General features: G+C 34.6%; 1 protein-coding gene across 1 annotated transcript in view; it reads right to left on the reverse strand.

Annotated features, from left to right (window-relative positions):
• Positions 1-2163: 2163 nt before the first annotated feature.
• LOC129000265 (ectopic P granules protein 5 homolog) overlaps positions 2164-18343 on the reverse strand; it is a 77918-nt gene continuing 61738 nt past the window's right edge. Inside the window, exons 41-44 of the mRNA XM_054427225.1 lie at positions 17682-17901; positions 13399-13608; positions 4854-4991; positions 2164-4512 (exon numbers count right to left, since the gene is read on the reverse strand). Coding sequence (XP_054283200.1) covers positions 4281-4512; positions 4854-4991; positions 13399-13608; positions 17682-17901 — 800 coding nt within the window. The 3' untranslated portion in view covers positions 2164-4280. The remainder of the gene's footprint in view (positions 4513-4853; positions 4992-13398; positions 13609-17681; positions 17902-18343) is intronic.

The following is an 18343-nucleotide window of genomic DNA, read 5'->3' on the forward strand; positions in this document are numbered from 1 at the left end:
GGATTTTAGGATTGTTCAAGCTATAATGAGCTTGTATTTTTTAATAAAACCTATTTTTCTCACAAAACCTTACAAAATTAAAGGACATTTTAGAAGCCCTTGAAAACTTGTAATGGTACCAAGCAGATTTCAAAATAATTTAACTATCAACAATTAGAAGATAAAGATTGTAAATTTCGAAGATTAGCTTAAGTTGAGTATAAATAACAATATTGCTTTATTATGTTAAACTACACAAATAGCGGTACATTAAAAGTGTGATTTTAATTATGTTATTTTTAAATGTTCTTACCCCGCTGACATGTGTTCAGAAGGGAAAATTAAGTGAACCTGAAAACTGAGAATAGCTTAAGAACAATCTTTAAGATATTTCCACACGCAAAGGTATTAATTCCGAATTCCTGCCTCAAAGAAAATCTCATTGTTTGTATGGAGAAATTTTTTGAGGTATGCCTGTGACTGCAACGCCTGGAGGCCGGAAATTCTAAGAGAAAATTTGGTATGATTTTCCTCGAGACTATTTGCGTCTCAAGGCAGATTAAACATTTGTAGGATTGTCCAGAGCAGGACTCGAGTGATTTGTGAAGTCAGTGTTTCGTTTTGTTTATTTTCTAAGTGCATCAGTAGTTTATTTTCTAAAAAATTTTGTTTACGGTTTTATTGTGATTATGTATTAGAACACAGTGTGTCGGGTGTTTTTTATTATTATTATTTGCATGGCCCACGTATACAAAATTAGGAGAAATTTATTGATGCTGTTTGTGGCTAACAACGTCAAAGTATCATCATGACCAGGGGAAAAGAGATGCGGCTTACCAAAGACTTTTTATTCAAAGATCTTCTTTAGATTTCTATTACCAGTAAGGTAATAACTCCTTGAACAGCTGTTCCCCATAACAGAGTATGCTGCAACTGTCAAAAGCATAAGTTAAAATTACATGAATCACCTTGCATTGAAAAGAACAAATCAACTTCTGATTTGGTAACTTGGTATGGCTTCTTAAGCATCTCATTGACATTGAAGGAAGAAGTCAATGCCTCTTTTAAAGAGTGGGTGTTTCGGTGAAGAGCTGAAAAGGGCATAACAAACTTGAGCCAAGCAATTACCGTCCTATTTATGTGATTGATCCTCAACCACTACAAACTTTTTGCAGTCAACACATTCTGGTCTGAAGGGGTAAATCTACTGTTATAGTGTAAGCCTTGCCAGTAAAGTCAATGAAGAGTCCAAACAATCAACAACCGACAATCAGTATCTCCTAGACCTTACCAAGTCTTTTGACTGTGTTTACCAGAGTAAAAGTTAAACACTAAGGCATCCATGGTGTTCCCTTGCATTGGGAAAAATCTTACCTTTCAAGCGGGGCGCAACTTTCAACTTTTAACTCGTTCAAAGTTCCTTTTTTTCATCATTTCAAAAATCTCAAAAAATATAACGACTCTCTCCCACTTACAGGAGTAAACTCTCCATTTTGGGGGATAATTTTGCTTGATTCAAAAAGCTTTTCCAGAAAAGTGTATATAATTTATAAAGCTAAATAATATTGTAAATATTTTTGTACAGAGATCATAATATGATGGAATATATCTGTTTTTTGCGAAATAAATGACATTTTGACTTTTGAGGATACAACATGTCAGGGTCTCAAAGTATTTGTCAAAACCTGTTCTAATGTACGGTGTTCAAAAAGGATCTATTCTTGGTCCAGTATTATTTGACATTTAAGTTAAGAATCTTTAAAAAACATACGGATCTACTTATTCGATACAGGGGCAGAGAGATAGTCTAATGATTAAAACACGGAACATCGGTCCCTGAGGTCCCGGGCTCAAATTTTGTCAAGTCGCAAATGGATTTTATCTAAGTGATAATGCCGGGCTCTTGCCTAGCGTCCTAGGAAAAAAAGTTGATTGATACAGTATGCTGATAACATAATCCTGCTGCAGAGCAAGCAATCTTTCAAATGTTTGAAAAAAAACCTGTTGACTTAAACCGACTAGCATTTTTTTTACATGATTTTGAACATAAACTCCCAAAGAGACAAAACTCAATAACATGCTGACTGAAATTTTGTTTCTCATTACGAGTTCAAGAATAAAAGTTAACCAAATGTAAAAAAGATGGCTTGTAATAGAAGGAAATGTATAATGACAACATGATTATGGTAGAACAAATTTATTTTAATACGTAGGCTACATTAAAGCCATGAGTGTACTTTAAAGCATACAAATCGAAATAGAAAATGTAGATTATTTATCCTATAACTGGGAAAGGATCCTAGCATAATAATTTAATGTAAACACCAAAATAGTACATTCTTAATTAATTATTTGATCTAATAATGCAATTAATTAGAAGTTGACTATGCCATAAAATAGACTGGCATGATAAAAAAAGATTTAACAAAGAAACAAGGAAATGTAGGTACCATTAGTATCTACTCAGTCTCCCCTTATGAATTTACAAAAAAATCCATACAAAAATAGCAAGCATGTTTCCGTATGTAAGATAACCATATGAACATGTAAAGATAACCTATAGGTTTGTTTTATTACAAGGAAATTTAAGTAATAAGACTAATAAGGCAGTTGTATTAGGCTAAAATTAGTTAAGGTTTTAGAACCCACAAAAGGTAGTTTTTACACATATGAAGAAGCTGAAAAATAAGAAATGAAATGTATAACCTAACCTTGTCATTAAACATTTTTCACCACACTTGGATGTTTTCAGCCTGTTTTAGAAAGCAATTTGATAAATGAAAGAAGCATTTTCTGTGCTAGGGCCTAAAATCAACTGCTAATTTATTCTGTTAAAATGGCTCAACTAAATTATTTTTATCATGTTGGTACCAATAAGAACAACAAAACTCAAAACATTGGATTATCAATATTTAGTTGATAAAATCAATGATTAGTTAATAACAAATCACAATTACGACATATGAGTCAAAAACGAGTTTTTTTCATTGAATTGTGAAATGAACTATTATTCAGAGGATAACAGATTTTTTCTACAGTCGCCTGACAAAGCGGACTTTCTTGTACTGATTATAGCACGCACAGTAGCTGATTGCTGCATTTGCTTACTTTTGCCGCACTAATTCTTTTGGCGCACTCCAGTATTCCAACAAAACAGTGTGCTTTTATTAGGCATGTAATACATGTATGCTTGAAAATAAGTTGGCAACACTTACGATACAACAACTACTATCAGCTGGTGCAGTGTTTCCCATTTCATTCAACTCTTAGATTTAACCTATCCTCTAACATGTTGTTTGATGTTTAGTATCTAAAAGAGTAATTATTGCTTTATCGTAAATGTAGGAAAAATATAATGAATAACGCCATTGCAAAGTGCCTTTTCTGCACTCGAGAAACTTTCCACACTTGCCTGCGGCTCGTACATAAACATTTCTCTCATATGCAGCAAAGTGCCACTTCGCACACAAATAACTATTGTTACTACACCACCCTTATGGGACACATGTTCAAAAACTTATAATAAAAACTGGTTTAGATTCTCATGCACAGCCTAGGACTAGAACTATGACATAAATTAAATTTACTTAAGCTAATCAATCTTAAAATAACAATACATTTAAGGTAATCTGATAAGATTGTACAGACTTTTGTGGGAAAAAATAAATGTTTTAGTGTCATATTAGAACTAATTAATTAATCATTGTCTAAACTTTGTCAAAAATTGTAAGAAAATAGTAGACTTATACATCAAGGTGCATTTTCATCCATCTTTGATAAACAACAGGCTATTTGACAATTTTAGTAGTGCTTGAATTGAATGGAGTGAAAATATTGTGGTAAAGTTGTGGAGTATTGCACTGAATTGCTTCTATGTACCTAAAATAAAACCTCTCATGCCAATAGGCATCATGGTCAAATCAAACACTTAAATAAAAACATACAAAGTAAATATACAAAAATGTCAAAAACAACGAATACAAAAACAAGATCCTCATACCTACAAAATATTTAGGGTTTTTTTTTCTAAAATTAGAATAGCCTTTAGAATTCTACCAAAAAATACTAATATCATAGAAAACCTACTCAAACATCAAAATTGAATTAAACCCATTCTTAATTTTTTAAATAATAAGCATGAATAACTTACACTTAAACACATTACACAAACATTGTTTCAATTTTGTTCTCGTGTTTAGCTCAATCATTGTGTAATCAAACCTAGTGAATTATTATCTTAAACTAATAAAACATTTTAAATAAACAACTGAAAGCACAATGGTAGCTGAGCGTGGAGATGTTTAAGCCTGAGGCTTGTCAGTGAGCCGGTGAGCGTGCAGGAACGGGTCGGAGTAGAGTTGACGAGCAACATCCATCACCAGTTGATGAGTGTTATGCAGTGAATTCTCTGCTTGTTTCACAACTTTTACTGCGAACTCTACTGTCGTCCTCAGATCTGTGAACGCCTTGTCTCCAGCACAACTCTCCAGTATTGCCAGAGCTTTGACTGCTTCTGCTGATGGAGTGTAATCCCTGTAACAAATGTTTGCGAGTTCATGAAAAAATTAATTATGATTCAATTGTGAAAAGTGAGAAATTATAATGATATTGTGAAGTATAAGTACATTGTACACTGGGGATGGATGGCAATATGACAGAAATCACGTTCAGGTAGATACATTTTTTAGATTAATTTTGAATTTGACATGGAAAAGTCAAATTAAATGTAAATGAAATATTTTAAAGTCCGGTCCAACTCATGCGTAAAAACTGAGGCCACACTAGAAAAAGTCTGTCAAAAAAATAATGTTAGACAAAAATACAATATGTCCTTGTCCAGTATTTTTCACTCAACTCATTTCATATAAACTAACTTGGTATTGGAGGAGATGGCACCGGGTGCGTGTGGCTTGGTGCGCACAAACGGAGGAAGGTCTTGTCCGTTGTTGTTGTGACATTCAGGCAACTGAGCCAGGACTAGGGCTACTAGGAACCGGCCTAGCAGTTTGCACCTACAAACAACAATTGAGTTAGGTGTTGTTGATTTTTGTTATGACTTATGACCATTCATATTCATATTCATATTCATATTCATATTCTTTATTCATATTTTTGTACAAAGGTGGTACAATGAATAGCGTCAATAAAAAGAAATACAACTACAATGATATTAGTAAATATTAACAAGTAAAATAATAACAACAAGTCTTTAGCTAGTCAAGAATGAAATACAAAATTAAAATAACTTAATGCTACCTATGCCAGGGAGGTGGAGAACTCTTCCATAGAATAAATAGCTAAATTTAATATATAATCTTTGAGTAATTTTTTAAACTTATTAAAATCTGTTTCTTTTTTTATATTTTTGGGGATAAATTTTAAAAATCTTTGGCCTGCATTGGACGGTTTTTTTTCATAAAACTTGAGCCTATGAGGTTCAACAACCCCACTTTTTTTCCTAAGCTTATAGTTGTGGCTTGTAATCGGGTTTTCACTCAAATCTTGTTTTCTAGCAATAAGAATAACTTCATATATATATTGTCCATAAACTGTAAAGATTTTTAGATGTGTAAAGTGTTGTTTGCATGAATCATCCCCCTTAAGCTTGAGCATTATCCTGATAGCTTTTTTTTGCTGTTTTAAAATAGAGTCCATATTTCTTTGTTTTGTTGAACCGTATAATGCTATGCCGAATTGGATATGGGAATGTACATGAGCAAAATATATATTCTTTAAAGTGTTTATATTGCAATAAAAAGACATTTTTGATAGAGCATAAACTCCAGAATTAATCTTTAGCAGGATCTTTTTAACATGCTCATCCCAATTTAGGTGCTCATCTATTGTTAGACCTAGAAAATTTATACTACTTTCCCTGTTGATGTTTTGTGATTTATATTCTAGTGTTGGATCTGAAGATTTTCGGTTTTGTTGTGTTTTAAACGTTATGAACTTAGTTTTTTCAGAATTTAAAATAAGGTTATGATCATGTAAGTAGTCCCCAATGTTATCAAGTTCATTAGAAGAAAAAATTTCTATCTCCTCCAATGAGTCAGCTGATAAAATTAAATTTGAGTCATCAGCGTAGAGACATAATTTTGAATTTTGTTTATGAATTATCATATTTTCCATGCCCCTCAAGTAACACAAAAAGAGCAAGGGCCCAAGAATAGAACCTTGAGGCACCCCAAATTTGACTGGTCTATAAGCTGAGTTTGATTTCATTACTTTATTTTTATCCGTTAGATGAGATATTTCTACATATTGAGACCTATTTGTTAAATATGAAGTGAACCAATTAAGAGATCTTCTTGATACTCCCAGAATTTTAAGCTTTTCTAGAAGTTTAGAGTGTTTGACACTATCAAAAGCTTTTGAAAGGTCCATAAATATACCTTTTGTAAACTTACCGTGGTCAACTGAGTTGATCACGGTTTCAACAAAAGATACAGCTGCACTGACAACAGATCTCCCCCTTCGGAAGCCATGTTGATTTTCATCCAGCATTTTAAAACTCTCCAAATATTCATAAAATTGTAGATACACAGCTTTTTCATATATTTTGGAAATGGACGGAAGTATAGATAACGGTCGATAATTTGATACATTTGATGTGTCGTTCTTTTTATGTAATGGAATTAATTTTGCTTGCTTTAATTTTTCTGGGAATATTCCTGATACAAATGAAGAATTTATCAAATGGCACAGAATTTTATTAATGTTATTTTTAACACCCTTAATCACTGTGACTGGGATTTCGTCATGGCCACAAGAATACTTGTTTTTTAACGAATTAATGATTCCTTCCACCTCCCTCTCACTTATTGGTTTAAGTTCAAATTTTTGCTTAATGTACAAGTCATCGCTAAAACTATATGTGGGTACATCACAATTCACAGAATTATTATTACTAGTCAGATCAGTTACAATATTACTGAAATGCTCATTGAACATGTTTGCAATTATATTTGGATCAGACACAATGCCAGAATCTTGCTTTAAAGTTATATTTTGTGATTGTCTCTCATTTTGACCAACTTCAGAGTTAATTATGGACCAAACTGTTCTTTGAATATTAGTGGAATTTTTAATCTTATTCTGAAAATAATTATGTTTTGCTTGATTTAGTTCAGTTTTATATAATTTTTTTTCTTTGTCTAGATAACATTTTAAACCCCTACTCTTTTTACTCCGATACTCCTTAGTTGTTTCTATTATCTGCTTTTGTTTATCCTTCAGCTCTTTAGATATCCAGGTACATTTCTTCTTTCTTTTTGTAACCAGTAATTTTGGAAAAGCCTGATCAAAATAGAAGGCAAATAATTTGTAAAATACATCATATTTATTTTCAACCTTAGCATAGTACACGTCAGCCCATGTTTCCTGGGAAAGTAGCTTTGAGAAAAGATTTATATTTTCTGATGAGAATTTACGTATTTCTTGTTTTATTGGTAAATTTAAATTTTTTATGTAATTTTGACATTTTATTTTTAGTAACTGGCCATCGTGATCAAATAAAAAAGTAATCAGACCCTCTACCTCTACCCTGGATAAGTTGATATTTTTAATCAAAAAATTGTCTATTGCGGTTTCAGAATTTTCCGTAACTCTTGTTGGGAAACTGACCAGGTACCTCATGTTCTCTGATTTTAGCATCTCTTTCAATAGCATATGTTTGCGATCATTTTTTAATACATCAATATTTAGATCACCTGCAATGATTAGCTTATCACATTTTTTACTTAAATACTTAATTAATATACCTAGTCTATCTACAAAAATATTTACATTTGAGTTGGGTGATCTGTAAATACCAACTACAATAAACTTTTCCTTATTTACATTCCATGAACATGCACAAAACTCAAACTGCTTCTCCTCAAGAATCAAACCAGTTAAGGAAACTGGCAAATTAACTCTCCTCAAATCAAAGCCCTCCCTTGTCAAAATAATAACCCCCCCTTTACTTTTATTTTTTCTGGAAAAGTAAGTCCTCGATAAGTAGGATTCAATATTTAGTCGTTTTATTTCCTCCTCTCTCATATCGTGCTCAGTTAGCACAACTATGTGAGGAGTTATCTCACTTAAAATTGCTTGTAAAGAATTTATTCTAGAAGCTAAATGTTGTATATTTTGATGGAAAATAGTTATTGTATTTTTTAAAGACTTAATTCTTTTGCAATTTGTTGTTTTACATTTGTTAAGGTCTAGGTTTGTTTTTTTGCCAGTTTCCCCACCAATTCCACACATCCCAGAATTAGCAATTGAATTATTTATAAAAAACTAGTTTGAGTATGAAAGGTAAAAGATTTATTTCTGGATGGAGACTCACTTAAAGATACTGCATTGAACACATCACTATCACAATTGCTCTGCTTTTGGGTATCACTATTACTCACAACACATAAGCCCTCCTTAACTGCTTCATTATACTGTAGCTCTCCAGGAGCCAAGATGGGATGAAGGGCTGGTGTAGATTGGGGTGTTCCTTGAATAGCACATGTTGGAGCTGTCTCGCTGTTATTTATCTCAACTCTCTTGTTGTTTCCATCTAAGGTAGATGTTGAAGAAGTACCAGAGTGTGTTGACCTGTTGTGAGGTTGAGCAACTGCAGGCGATAAGTTTTGAGCTGCTGGCGGTTGAGGCTTGTCTCCACAGGCATTCAGAGAGGGCGGAGAATCACAAGTTTTAGATTTGTTGTGCAACATACATTGTATTTGCCTTGTAAATTCTTCATGCGATAATCCATTTCTTAACCGTCGGAAAGATTTTTGGTAATATGAGACAACCGTGACTGAGGCATTAGTTTCTTGTTGAAATTGTAATAAATTGGACACAAAATGACTCAAATTTACATTATCTCTGACACATCCAATCGGAGAGCATATGAGGTGTTTCAGGCCTGTTTTTTTAAAGTGTTGAGTTAGGTCTTGAAAAGCAGCATCGTAATCTTGTTGAGTTGGTTTGCCAAAGTATCTTTCCTTGGTGATCAAACTGTATACTGAAGCACCATTTTCCTTGTTCTGTATTGCCAGGTGGTTGGTAATGCATTGTGAAACTGTTGGTTTACCAAACTGTGATTTAAATACTACTGCCACCCCTGCAGACATATGGCGTGGATCATTGAAATCACTAGAAATACTGTGTGCAAATCCAACACTGCTATCGTTCTTGTGTTGCTTGATCACCCTTTCCATGTGAGTTTCTATTACATTTATTGTATTATTTGAGTTAGGTAACAAAAATTCTTGCTTTTCATCATGTGGTATTAACTTTCCATCAACAGTGCTTTGAGCAAAATCAATGATCATGTAAGCCAGCCTTTTTTTACCTCTGTAGTTTAAATGCATTCCATGCCGTGAAAAATCATCTCTTTGGAAACATTCAAAATCAATGAGTTTAACATTAACCAGTCTTGCAGAAATTTCTCTGATATAGTTATTTGCCAATGCTATATCATAATGAATGTTGTCATTGGGCTGCAGATCGAATCTGGGAGGGATAGTTGTTATACAAACTGGTCTTGAATCACATAAAAGTTTAATTTTACTTTCCATTTCTCTGTAAATTACTTCTGAGGACTTTTTCATATCATTTGTCCCTGCTATCAAAATAAGGGGTTTTTGGCTGGATTTTTCCGCTTGACTGTAAATATGTTTAATGTCAGCTCCAGACTTGACCAAACCACTTACATAAACTTTGTTTCCACTGCACAAGCCAACAATCTCGGGGACTCCTTTTCCTTGACTATCTGCATATAGTTCAACTCTGACTGGATTTTCGAGTGGGGAATCCTTCATACCCAGGTTTACTTTTTTCTTCTTTTTTAACCTATTTTTGATGGAGTGTGTATTTTTATGTTCCACAGCTTGCATTTTGTGATCCTCCTCTGAAAGTAAACTGAAACTGTTTTTCAAAGGTAGATTAAAACATTGATTTTCCATAGGTAATTTGCCCTTAACTTTTTTTGGAATTTCCCATTTTTCATCTGTTGTTTGGCACTGTTTGTCATGATACGTATATAGCTCATTTGCCCGAGAAAATTTGGTGTTGCTTTTCAATGAATCTGGTTCCGGCAAAGGCAGCCGAAACATCATGTCGAAGATGTCTTCAGGTGATAATTGGTGAAAAGTTTTCCACATGGCTGCTAACTGAGCTCTCTTTGTTACAATGCTAGCCTGTTTGATTGAAAAGGGAATTTCACTGTTTGCTGTTTCTAACATATCTAGAGTATTATGTTTTATCATCTGAACAACAATATCAGTAAATATCGTAAGATAAACGCCACAGTCAAAAGTGTTTGACTGTTGTGGAACTGTCACAGTTTGGAAAGAGATCTCTGCATTTGTTTTAAAGTAATTGTTTACTTTGTTGGCAACTTTTTGTGCATGAACCAAATTATAAGTTCCACATGAGTCAAAGTAAAAAAACTAGTTAAGGTGTTTTACAAATAACAGCAAGCTCCAGTGTGAACCATTGTTTTTGTATTTGTTTTGAGTATCATCAGGATCATTCACATTTGTTTCATATTCAACATCATTAATGGGGAAAAAAATATGTGTCTTACTACTAAACTCCAACGGAGTAATGAGTTCATCTGCATCTTTATCCTGTAGGCATTTAATTGCTTGTGTTACTACTGCATTCATGAACAGGACATTCTCTGCCATGTTGGAAACAGAAAGTGCCAGATTTTCATAGTACAGTAAAATCGTGTCATCTGTAATCCATTCATTGTTTAGTAATGATAAACTAATCTGAGATTTTTTGTCATTAATCGTATTTTGTTGGTTGGGTTCATGTTTTCTGGTTCCGGTGGTTTTGTCATTATTAGTCGGCAGGTCATTGGTAGAAGTAGCAGAGTCGGTTTTTAAAGGTGGCTCACATTGTACACTCTTATCTGTCATTTGGGGTGCATTTTTGGGGAGGTAATTAGGAACAGGAAAAATTTCATCTGTATATTCCATAAGACGTGTGTCTGATTCAATGGAATGGTCAAGGATACATTTGAGCTGTTTTTCAAGATTCTCATTTGTCTCCTTGAGCTGTCTGTATTCCTCTTGGAGCTCAAGTAATGTGAGGGATGTTATTGTTTCTTGTTGATCTTGATTAGGTACTATAGGAGTATCAGGTGTAAAACCAGATAACTGTGGTGTGGATGCTTGAAAAGGACTCTCAACCTTTTTAATCGATACACTAGGTGAAACTAAAACTGAGGCTTTAGGTGATATCAGCGACCTCATAGTCACTGGGTGAGGTCCAGAGTGTTTGGGGTTGGTTGCAGTTATAGTTGATATATCAGAGTCAGTCTTAATTGCTGCATTGCAGTTCCTTCCAAGGCAACGCCATGTGATTTCACCACTTTTAGCTATGTAATTTTGCCTATATTTATAATTATCAAAAATTATATTAGGCTTTCCATTCTTAGTTTCTTCAATTTGGAACCCCATGATGTAAATATTCTCAATATTTCAAATAGAGTAGCAATAAAATATAAACAAAGTTGCATTTGATCCTTTATTTTTGATTTTTTAAGCCATAAGTATTGGATGAACAAATCCAGGTATATTATTAAACAGAACGATGGTAAGTATCTAACTTATCTTCTCACAGTGCTTAGCAAAGGTCAATTATATTAAAATAAATAAGTAAATGTATTAAAAATTAAAATCCTCTTCTTAAACGATTTGTAAATAAAAATAACTCTAGATAATGAATCTCTTCACAAATATTATCCCAAATGCAGATGTAATCTAGGTTTATTCTCAGATTGTTGTTGTTACAATTGTTGTTGCTCCAAAGGTCAGGCCCTAGTGATAAACTGGTCAGATGTACGATGTACAGGTGGGCAGGGGGTGGGGTGGAGATCCAAACAGGAAATTACTGCTAAATTCAAGTACTGTAGTGTCTTTGTTGCTTCCTGTCTATCTTGATGTGTTTAGGATCCTTGTCTTGTAAACGTTTATTAAACCCAAGTTAAAACAGTGGTTGAGTAGTAAAATGATTGGCAACCGATTAATAATTAATAAAAGTGAAATGATTGTGCCTCTAGTGTCTCCCTCAAGGATATCCAGTTAGTGTTCAAAACATGTGCTTTTGGCTAGGAGAAATGTGAGTTTATTTATAAGTCCTTTTAGTTGTAAAATTTTAAATGTCTACTAAAGTTTATAGTTTTATTTGCGTAAAAATACTTAACTTACAATTTAAAACTGTAGTTCAGTAACTCACTTTTAAAATACACTCTAAAAACATTGGATAATTGGCTCCATAAAAAATCACAACTATATTGTTTTGAATCTGCAGACGACATTTCATTGTATTGTACCATAGTATTAAAGAAAAAATGAACTATAACACATGTGAACCGAATAATTCTTATAATTAATCAGTATAATTAATCAATTAAGTATTTAAGATGGGGGACACCACTATGTGCGTATTTAAACCCAAATATGAGTGAAGGATGACTGTACGATGAGTGGCGCGATCTTGTATTTTTCTTAGTGACTAAGGCCAACACGTTCCTTAGACACAGTTGATAATTAAAAGCCCATACAGCCAATGGCAACTAAGGGTCCTACAGTTTATAGTGGAATCCGAACCACATTTTTCATTGTAATTAACGAATTGGTCTAATTATCAGGATAGTACTGCGGATAGTCCTAGTACTCACTAGTGCGGACGTTAATCCACACAAGGGAGTATCGCATCCACAGTGCATGCTTATAAATATCCAAAATTCATGACCTCCTAGTAGCTGGATTACAGGACGACGCCACCGTTCCAGTCTTAATCAGCACAATAACAAGGAACTCTAGAAGTTGGCTCACTTACATACATATCCTCTCCATTTTTATCATCCCAACAGTAGAAAATTAGATTAAATTACAAAACTAATAGATATTACATTTTAAAATGGTTAGATAAAGGGGACTTATGCAAAGGAAACTAAAACTATAAACTCGACCCCTTTTAAGAATGGAGGCTCTAGGAGGGGGGTCATAATGGATTGTATCTTCAGCTCAGAAAAAGGACTAGTTTCCTCAAAATTTGCCCTTAGGCCTTAGGCTTTCTTGTACAAGTCTACACAAGACACATAAGAGGAAATTAATACTTAATGTTTACCCTGTTAAAAAAAGGAACCTTTCAGTGATAATCATGCCATTTTGTTTGTGTTGTGAATAGGAATTAGCTTTCAAACATTAAATTAAATTTTTTGGTCACTTTAGAAACTACAAGAAAGGATGCAACACACTGAATAAAAACATTGTAAAAATCATAAAAACAACTTTGCATACAAATATGTTAAAAGTCAATGTTTCTGAATAAAAGATTGTTAGATCCTTATACTTATTTACTGAACTGTAACAGCTTGATTAAAACAACATTTTTTACATTTTTTACCGATATTTTACTTACTTGTTAGATGGTGCTGTAGACTTGACAATCCCTATAGCCCCCAGTAAGCCCCAGGCGCCAGCACGGTGATCGGCAGCCTGAGCCACCAAAGTAGTGATCCTACGTAGAGTGAGAGGACCTGCCTCAGCATCTGAGCTGTACTCGCACTGACGCCAAGCCAAGTATAAGGCATGTGACCACAACAGGGGCACCTTGGACTCAACACTGTCACTGTACAAACATTAATCAAGTCAATAGATATGTTAAAAGGTGAGAAAAATTACAGGTGTAAGTACAAAGATAACATCAGTGACAAAGAATCAACAGCAATTTTACAAAGATATTGAAACTTACCGGTATATGGAATAGGCAAAATATAGGGAGTGAATACTGCAAATACTGTGCTTGATTAAATCACAGAGAAGTAATATACATAGGATACGTTCAATGGTACACTTAAGTGGTGTCTAGCACCAGTTGCTGGTGTCTAGAGAAAATTCTATTTGTCATCCCCTTCTACTCTCCTTTCTCCTCTCACAATCACGTTCTACAGCGCTCACACGATAGGAAGGCACCGTGCGATACACCTGCAGTAAAAAAATATGCTATGTGGCAATCACGGTTCAGGCTTTTCCTTGCTACATTTTTTTACTAGTACATTTCCACCCCAACATACCAGAGCTATGAAGTACGGTTGTCCCATAAGCATGTATCCTCTGAATACAACTTCTCTGTATTAATGGTAAATGTTACATTCAGGTATCAGATTTTTCCAATGCTTCATTAACATGACTACAAAGTAGAGTGTCATAACAAAAGTGAAGGCAAAACTTTTCAATCCTAAAACCAATTACTATCTCCAGTGCTTTCCAACCTGTGAACCAAGTATAACACTAAACACTAGTAGTACTCAAAGATTATATTACTGCAGTGGTATGTGGTGTAATTTTATGTTTTAGTATTTAACGCTAATAGGCAATTATGAATAAACAAGACATTAGGTGTAACGAGAACAAGATTATTTTGTTGGTTTAAACTAATCAAATAGTTAAGTGACTGACTTTTCATCAATTTCAAAAAATATGATTTCGATGGGTAATTTAGGTGAGCAAAATAATTATAACTACTATATAAAGTTCAGCAAAATTTGTAACTACTTCCAAGTGAATGAGTGGTACACAAAATAATTTTGCTTGGGAAGTAGTACGCAATTAAAAAAAGATTTGGAAACTAGTGATGGTCAAAACCAGAAATTTTGAATCTCAAAACCGAAACCGAAACTTTAAAAAATCTAATCCAGAATCTCGAATCTCAAAACCTAAACTAAAAAAATACACATAATCATAAAATATTAAGTATGCAATCAAAAATGAAAGAGATCCTGACCGTGACATAACATAAATATGTGAATGTGACTGATAATCTTAAAACCCAATAAAACATAACTGTTCATAAACAACCAACAAAAAAATAAACTTCTAACACCAACATAAACATGAATATTAGATTAATTAGAACATTTAGTGGTTAATATTTCTTTGTGTTTAGTAAATATTGATGTGAAACTGAATTGTACCAGTTATAGTATTTAAGATACCTTTTGAAGTTCAGAATAAAATTTTAGTGATGGTCGGATCCGGATATCGGACTACCGGATCCGCCGGATCCGAGCTAGAACCGGCACCGGATCGGATAAAAAAAAATCCGGATCTTGGGCTGGATCCGGTTTTGATGGATCCGGTTTTGATGGATCCGATTTTTTCAATTTTTTTCCCGATTTTTTCCTAACACAAAGCTGTCTGTATCACTGTACAACCCCGATTTGTTTACTAAACACAAAGCTGTCTGTATCACTGTACAACCCCGATTTTTTACCAACACAAAGCTGTCTGTATCACTGAACAACACCGATTTTTAACTAACACAAAGCTGTCTGTATCACTGTACAATCCCGATTTGTTTACTAAACACAAAGCTGTCTGTATCACTGTACAGTTCTCGCAGCTAGTCTGGGCGCGCGGCCGCGCTAGGACAGGGGGTGTAGAGGGGAGTGTTTATTGCTCGTTTCCAAAAACATTCGGCCCACACGGCACACTGGGGTTGTTCAGCGCCTCACTGCTGTCTTCATGGCTTTGGCGTGGGGGACGGTTAGTACACAAGGGTCCGCGCGCCCAGACTAGCTGCGAGAACTGTACAACACCGATATTTTTACTAACACAAAGCTGTCTGTATCACTCTACAACCCTGAATGTTTCTACTAGCACAAAGCTGTCTGTATCACTGTACAACCCCGATTTGTTTACTAAACACAAAGCTGTCTGTATCACTGTACAACACCGATTTTTTTACTAACACAAAGCTGTCTGTATCACTGTACAACACCGATTTTTTACTAACACAAAAAGCTGTCTGTAACACTGTACAACCCCGATTTTTTACCAACACAAAGCTGTCTGTATCACTGTACAACCCCGATTTGTTTACTAAACACAAAGCTGTCTGTATCACTGTACAACACCGATTTTTTTACTAACACAAAGCTGTCTGTATCACTGTACAACACCGATTTTTTACTAACACAAAAAGCTGTCTGTATCACTGTACAACCCCGATTTTTTACCAACACAAAGCTGTCTGTATCACTGTACAATACCGATTTTTTAACTAACACAAAGCTGTCTGTATCACTGTACAACCCCGAATGTTTTTACTAGCACAAAGCTGTCTGTATCACTGTACAACACCGATTTTTTAACTAACACAAAGCTGTCTGTATCACTGTATAACCCCGAATGTTTTTACTAGCACAAAGCTGTCTGTATCACTGTACAACCCCGATTTGTTTACTAAACACAAAGCTGTCTGTATCACTGTACAACACCGATTTTTTTTACTAACACAAAGCTGTCTGTATCACTGTACAACACCGATTTTTTACTAACACAAAAAGCTGTCTGTATCACTGTACAACCCCGATTTGTTTACTAAACACAAAGCTGTCTGTATCACTGTACAACACCGATTTTTTTACTAACACAAAGCAGTCTGTATCACTGTACAACCCCGATTTTTTCCTAACACAAAGCTGCTGTATCACTGTACAACCCCGATTTTTTTACCAACACAAAGCTGTCTGTATCACTGTACAACACCGATATTTTTACTAACACAAAGCTATCTGTATCCATGTACAAGACCGTTTTTTCCCCGAGTGCTTGTCTCTTCATGCAAACAACTTTTATGGCAAGGCCATGTCTCGATGTTTGTATCTAGATGCAAATAACTTGTATGGCAAGGCCATGTCTCAGTGTTTGCCTCTTGATGCAAATAACTTATATGGCAAGGCCATGTCTCAGCGTTTGTCTCTTGATGCAAATAACTTATATGGCAAGGCCATGTCTCAGTGTTTGTCTTTTGATGCAAATAACTTATATGGCAAGGCCATGACTCAGTTTTTGTCTTTTGATGCAAATAACATACCGGTATATGGCAAGGCCATGACTCAGTATTTGTCTGGTGATGCAAATAACTTATATGACAGGGTTATGACTCGGTGTTTGTCTTTTGATGCAAATTACTTATATGGCAAGGTCATGTCTTAGTGTTTGTCTCTTGGTGCAAATAACTTATATGGCAAGGCCATGTTTCAGTGTTTGTCTCTTGATACAAATAAATAACATATATGGCAATGGCATGTATCTTTCCAAACTGAATCCGATCTGATTTTTCGGATATCTTCACACCTCTAGTTTTTAGTTTTGTACCTGGATGATAAGCTAACGGCCTATAATTTCGTCTCAAAAATATCCCGTTAGTATTTTAATCTCACCCGATGCTTCGTGATAAAAAATAATAAAAGTATGATTTAAATTGGCATTCTGTTAATTACGTTTTTTTTACCCGCCCTTATGACAGTTTGTATCTGGATCCGGATCCGAAGATCCGAAGATCCGGATCCAAATTTTTCAAGATCCGGATCCGGATCCGGTATCGACATTTTCTTGGATCCGCCCATCACTATAAAATTTACTTGTTTCATTACTGTTAATGGTGATGTTTGCTCTGTTTCTACTAGCTTGTTTGGAAACAACATTGAAAACAATACCAATGGCACAAAAAATTTCAGCAGTTTAAAAATAAAACTGCCAAAATCTTCACTTTTTAAACTTTTGAATCTCAAAACCGAAACTTTTCATAAGTTTTGAAGGTTTTGAGATTTGAGATTCGGTTTTGACACATCACTATTGGAAACACTGTGCTCTAAGATAGTGCAATAACTTTTCAAAAATATTTTAAAGTGCTACCTGATTTTAGCCAAGGCCAACCACTGGTTCAGATTGTTGAGGAGGTTAGCTTCCTCTCGCACATCCAAGGATGTGGGCAGATGTTTGATGGACAGAGCGTACAAAGACAGCAAGTGACTGTTAGCCACAAGAGAGTCTTCTAGAGGAGGGTGGCGCGGGACTATGGGCTGGAGAGTGTGTACTACCATGGACCAAGATGGCTGAGACGAATCTGACATTCCTAATAACAAGATTGATGGATTGATTGTGCAAACTTTCACCACTTACTTAGCATAATGTATCAATGTTGATCATCTAAGGGGATCTATTGTGCTATCTTCGAAGACACTTTCTGCCATTGCAAGAATAAAAGCTCAGCTCGGCTGGTCATTCTAACGATCACTCGAGATCTTAAGCTAGACTCGCTTCAGCTTGAAATTCACAGCACTAAATAATAGTAAAACAAGAAAAACTAAAGCAAACAACAAATATTGAGGAGCTAGCTCGTCTAGCAGTAGAGCACACAACTTCGATTCAATTCAATCAATCAAATCAATCGATTACTCAATTTCAAATTCAAATAATTCCAATCATAAATTGTTTATATATATCTAAGTGATCATGTAGGCACAAGCGTAGTGTCGGTGTCCTAAAAAGTGAAGGAGAGGCAAAAAAAATATGAA

Source organism: Macrosteles quadrilineatus, unplaced genomic scaffold (assembly GCF_028750875.1).
Source record: "Macrosteles quadrilineatus isolate MER2022 unplaced genomic scaffold, UCM_ALF_1.0 Scaffold_8__2_contigs__length_117827958, whole genome shotgun sequence".
NCBI classification, from domain to species: domain Eukaryota; kingdom Metazoa; phylum Arthropoda; class Insecta; order Hemiptera; family Cicadellidae; genus Macrosteles; species Macrosteles quadrilineatus.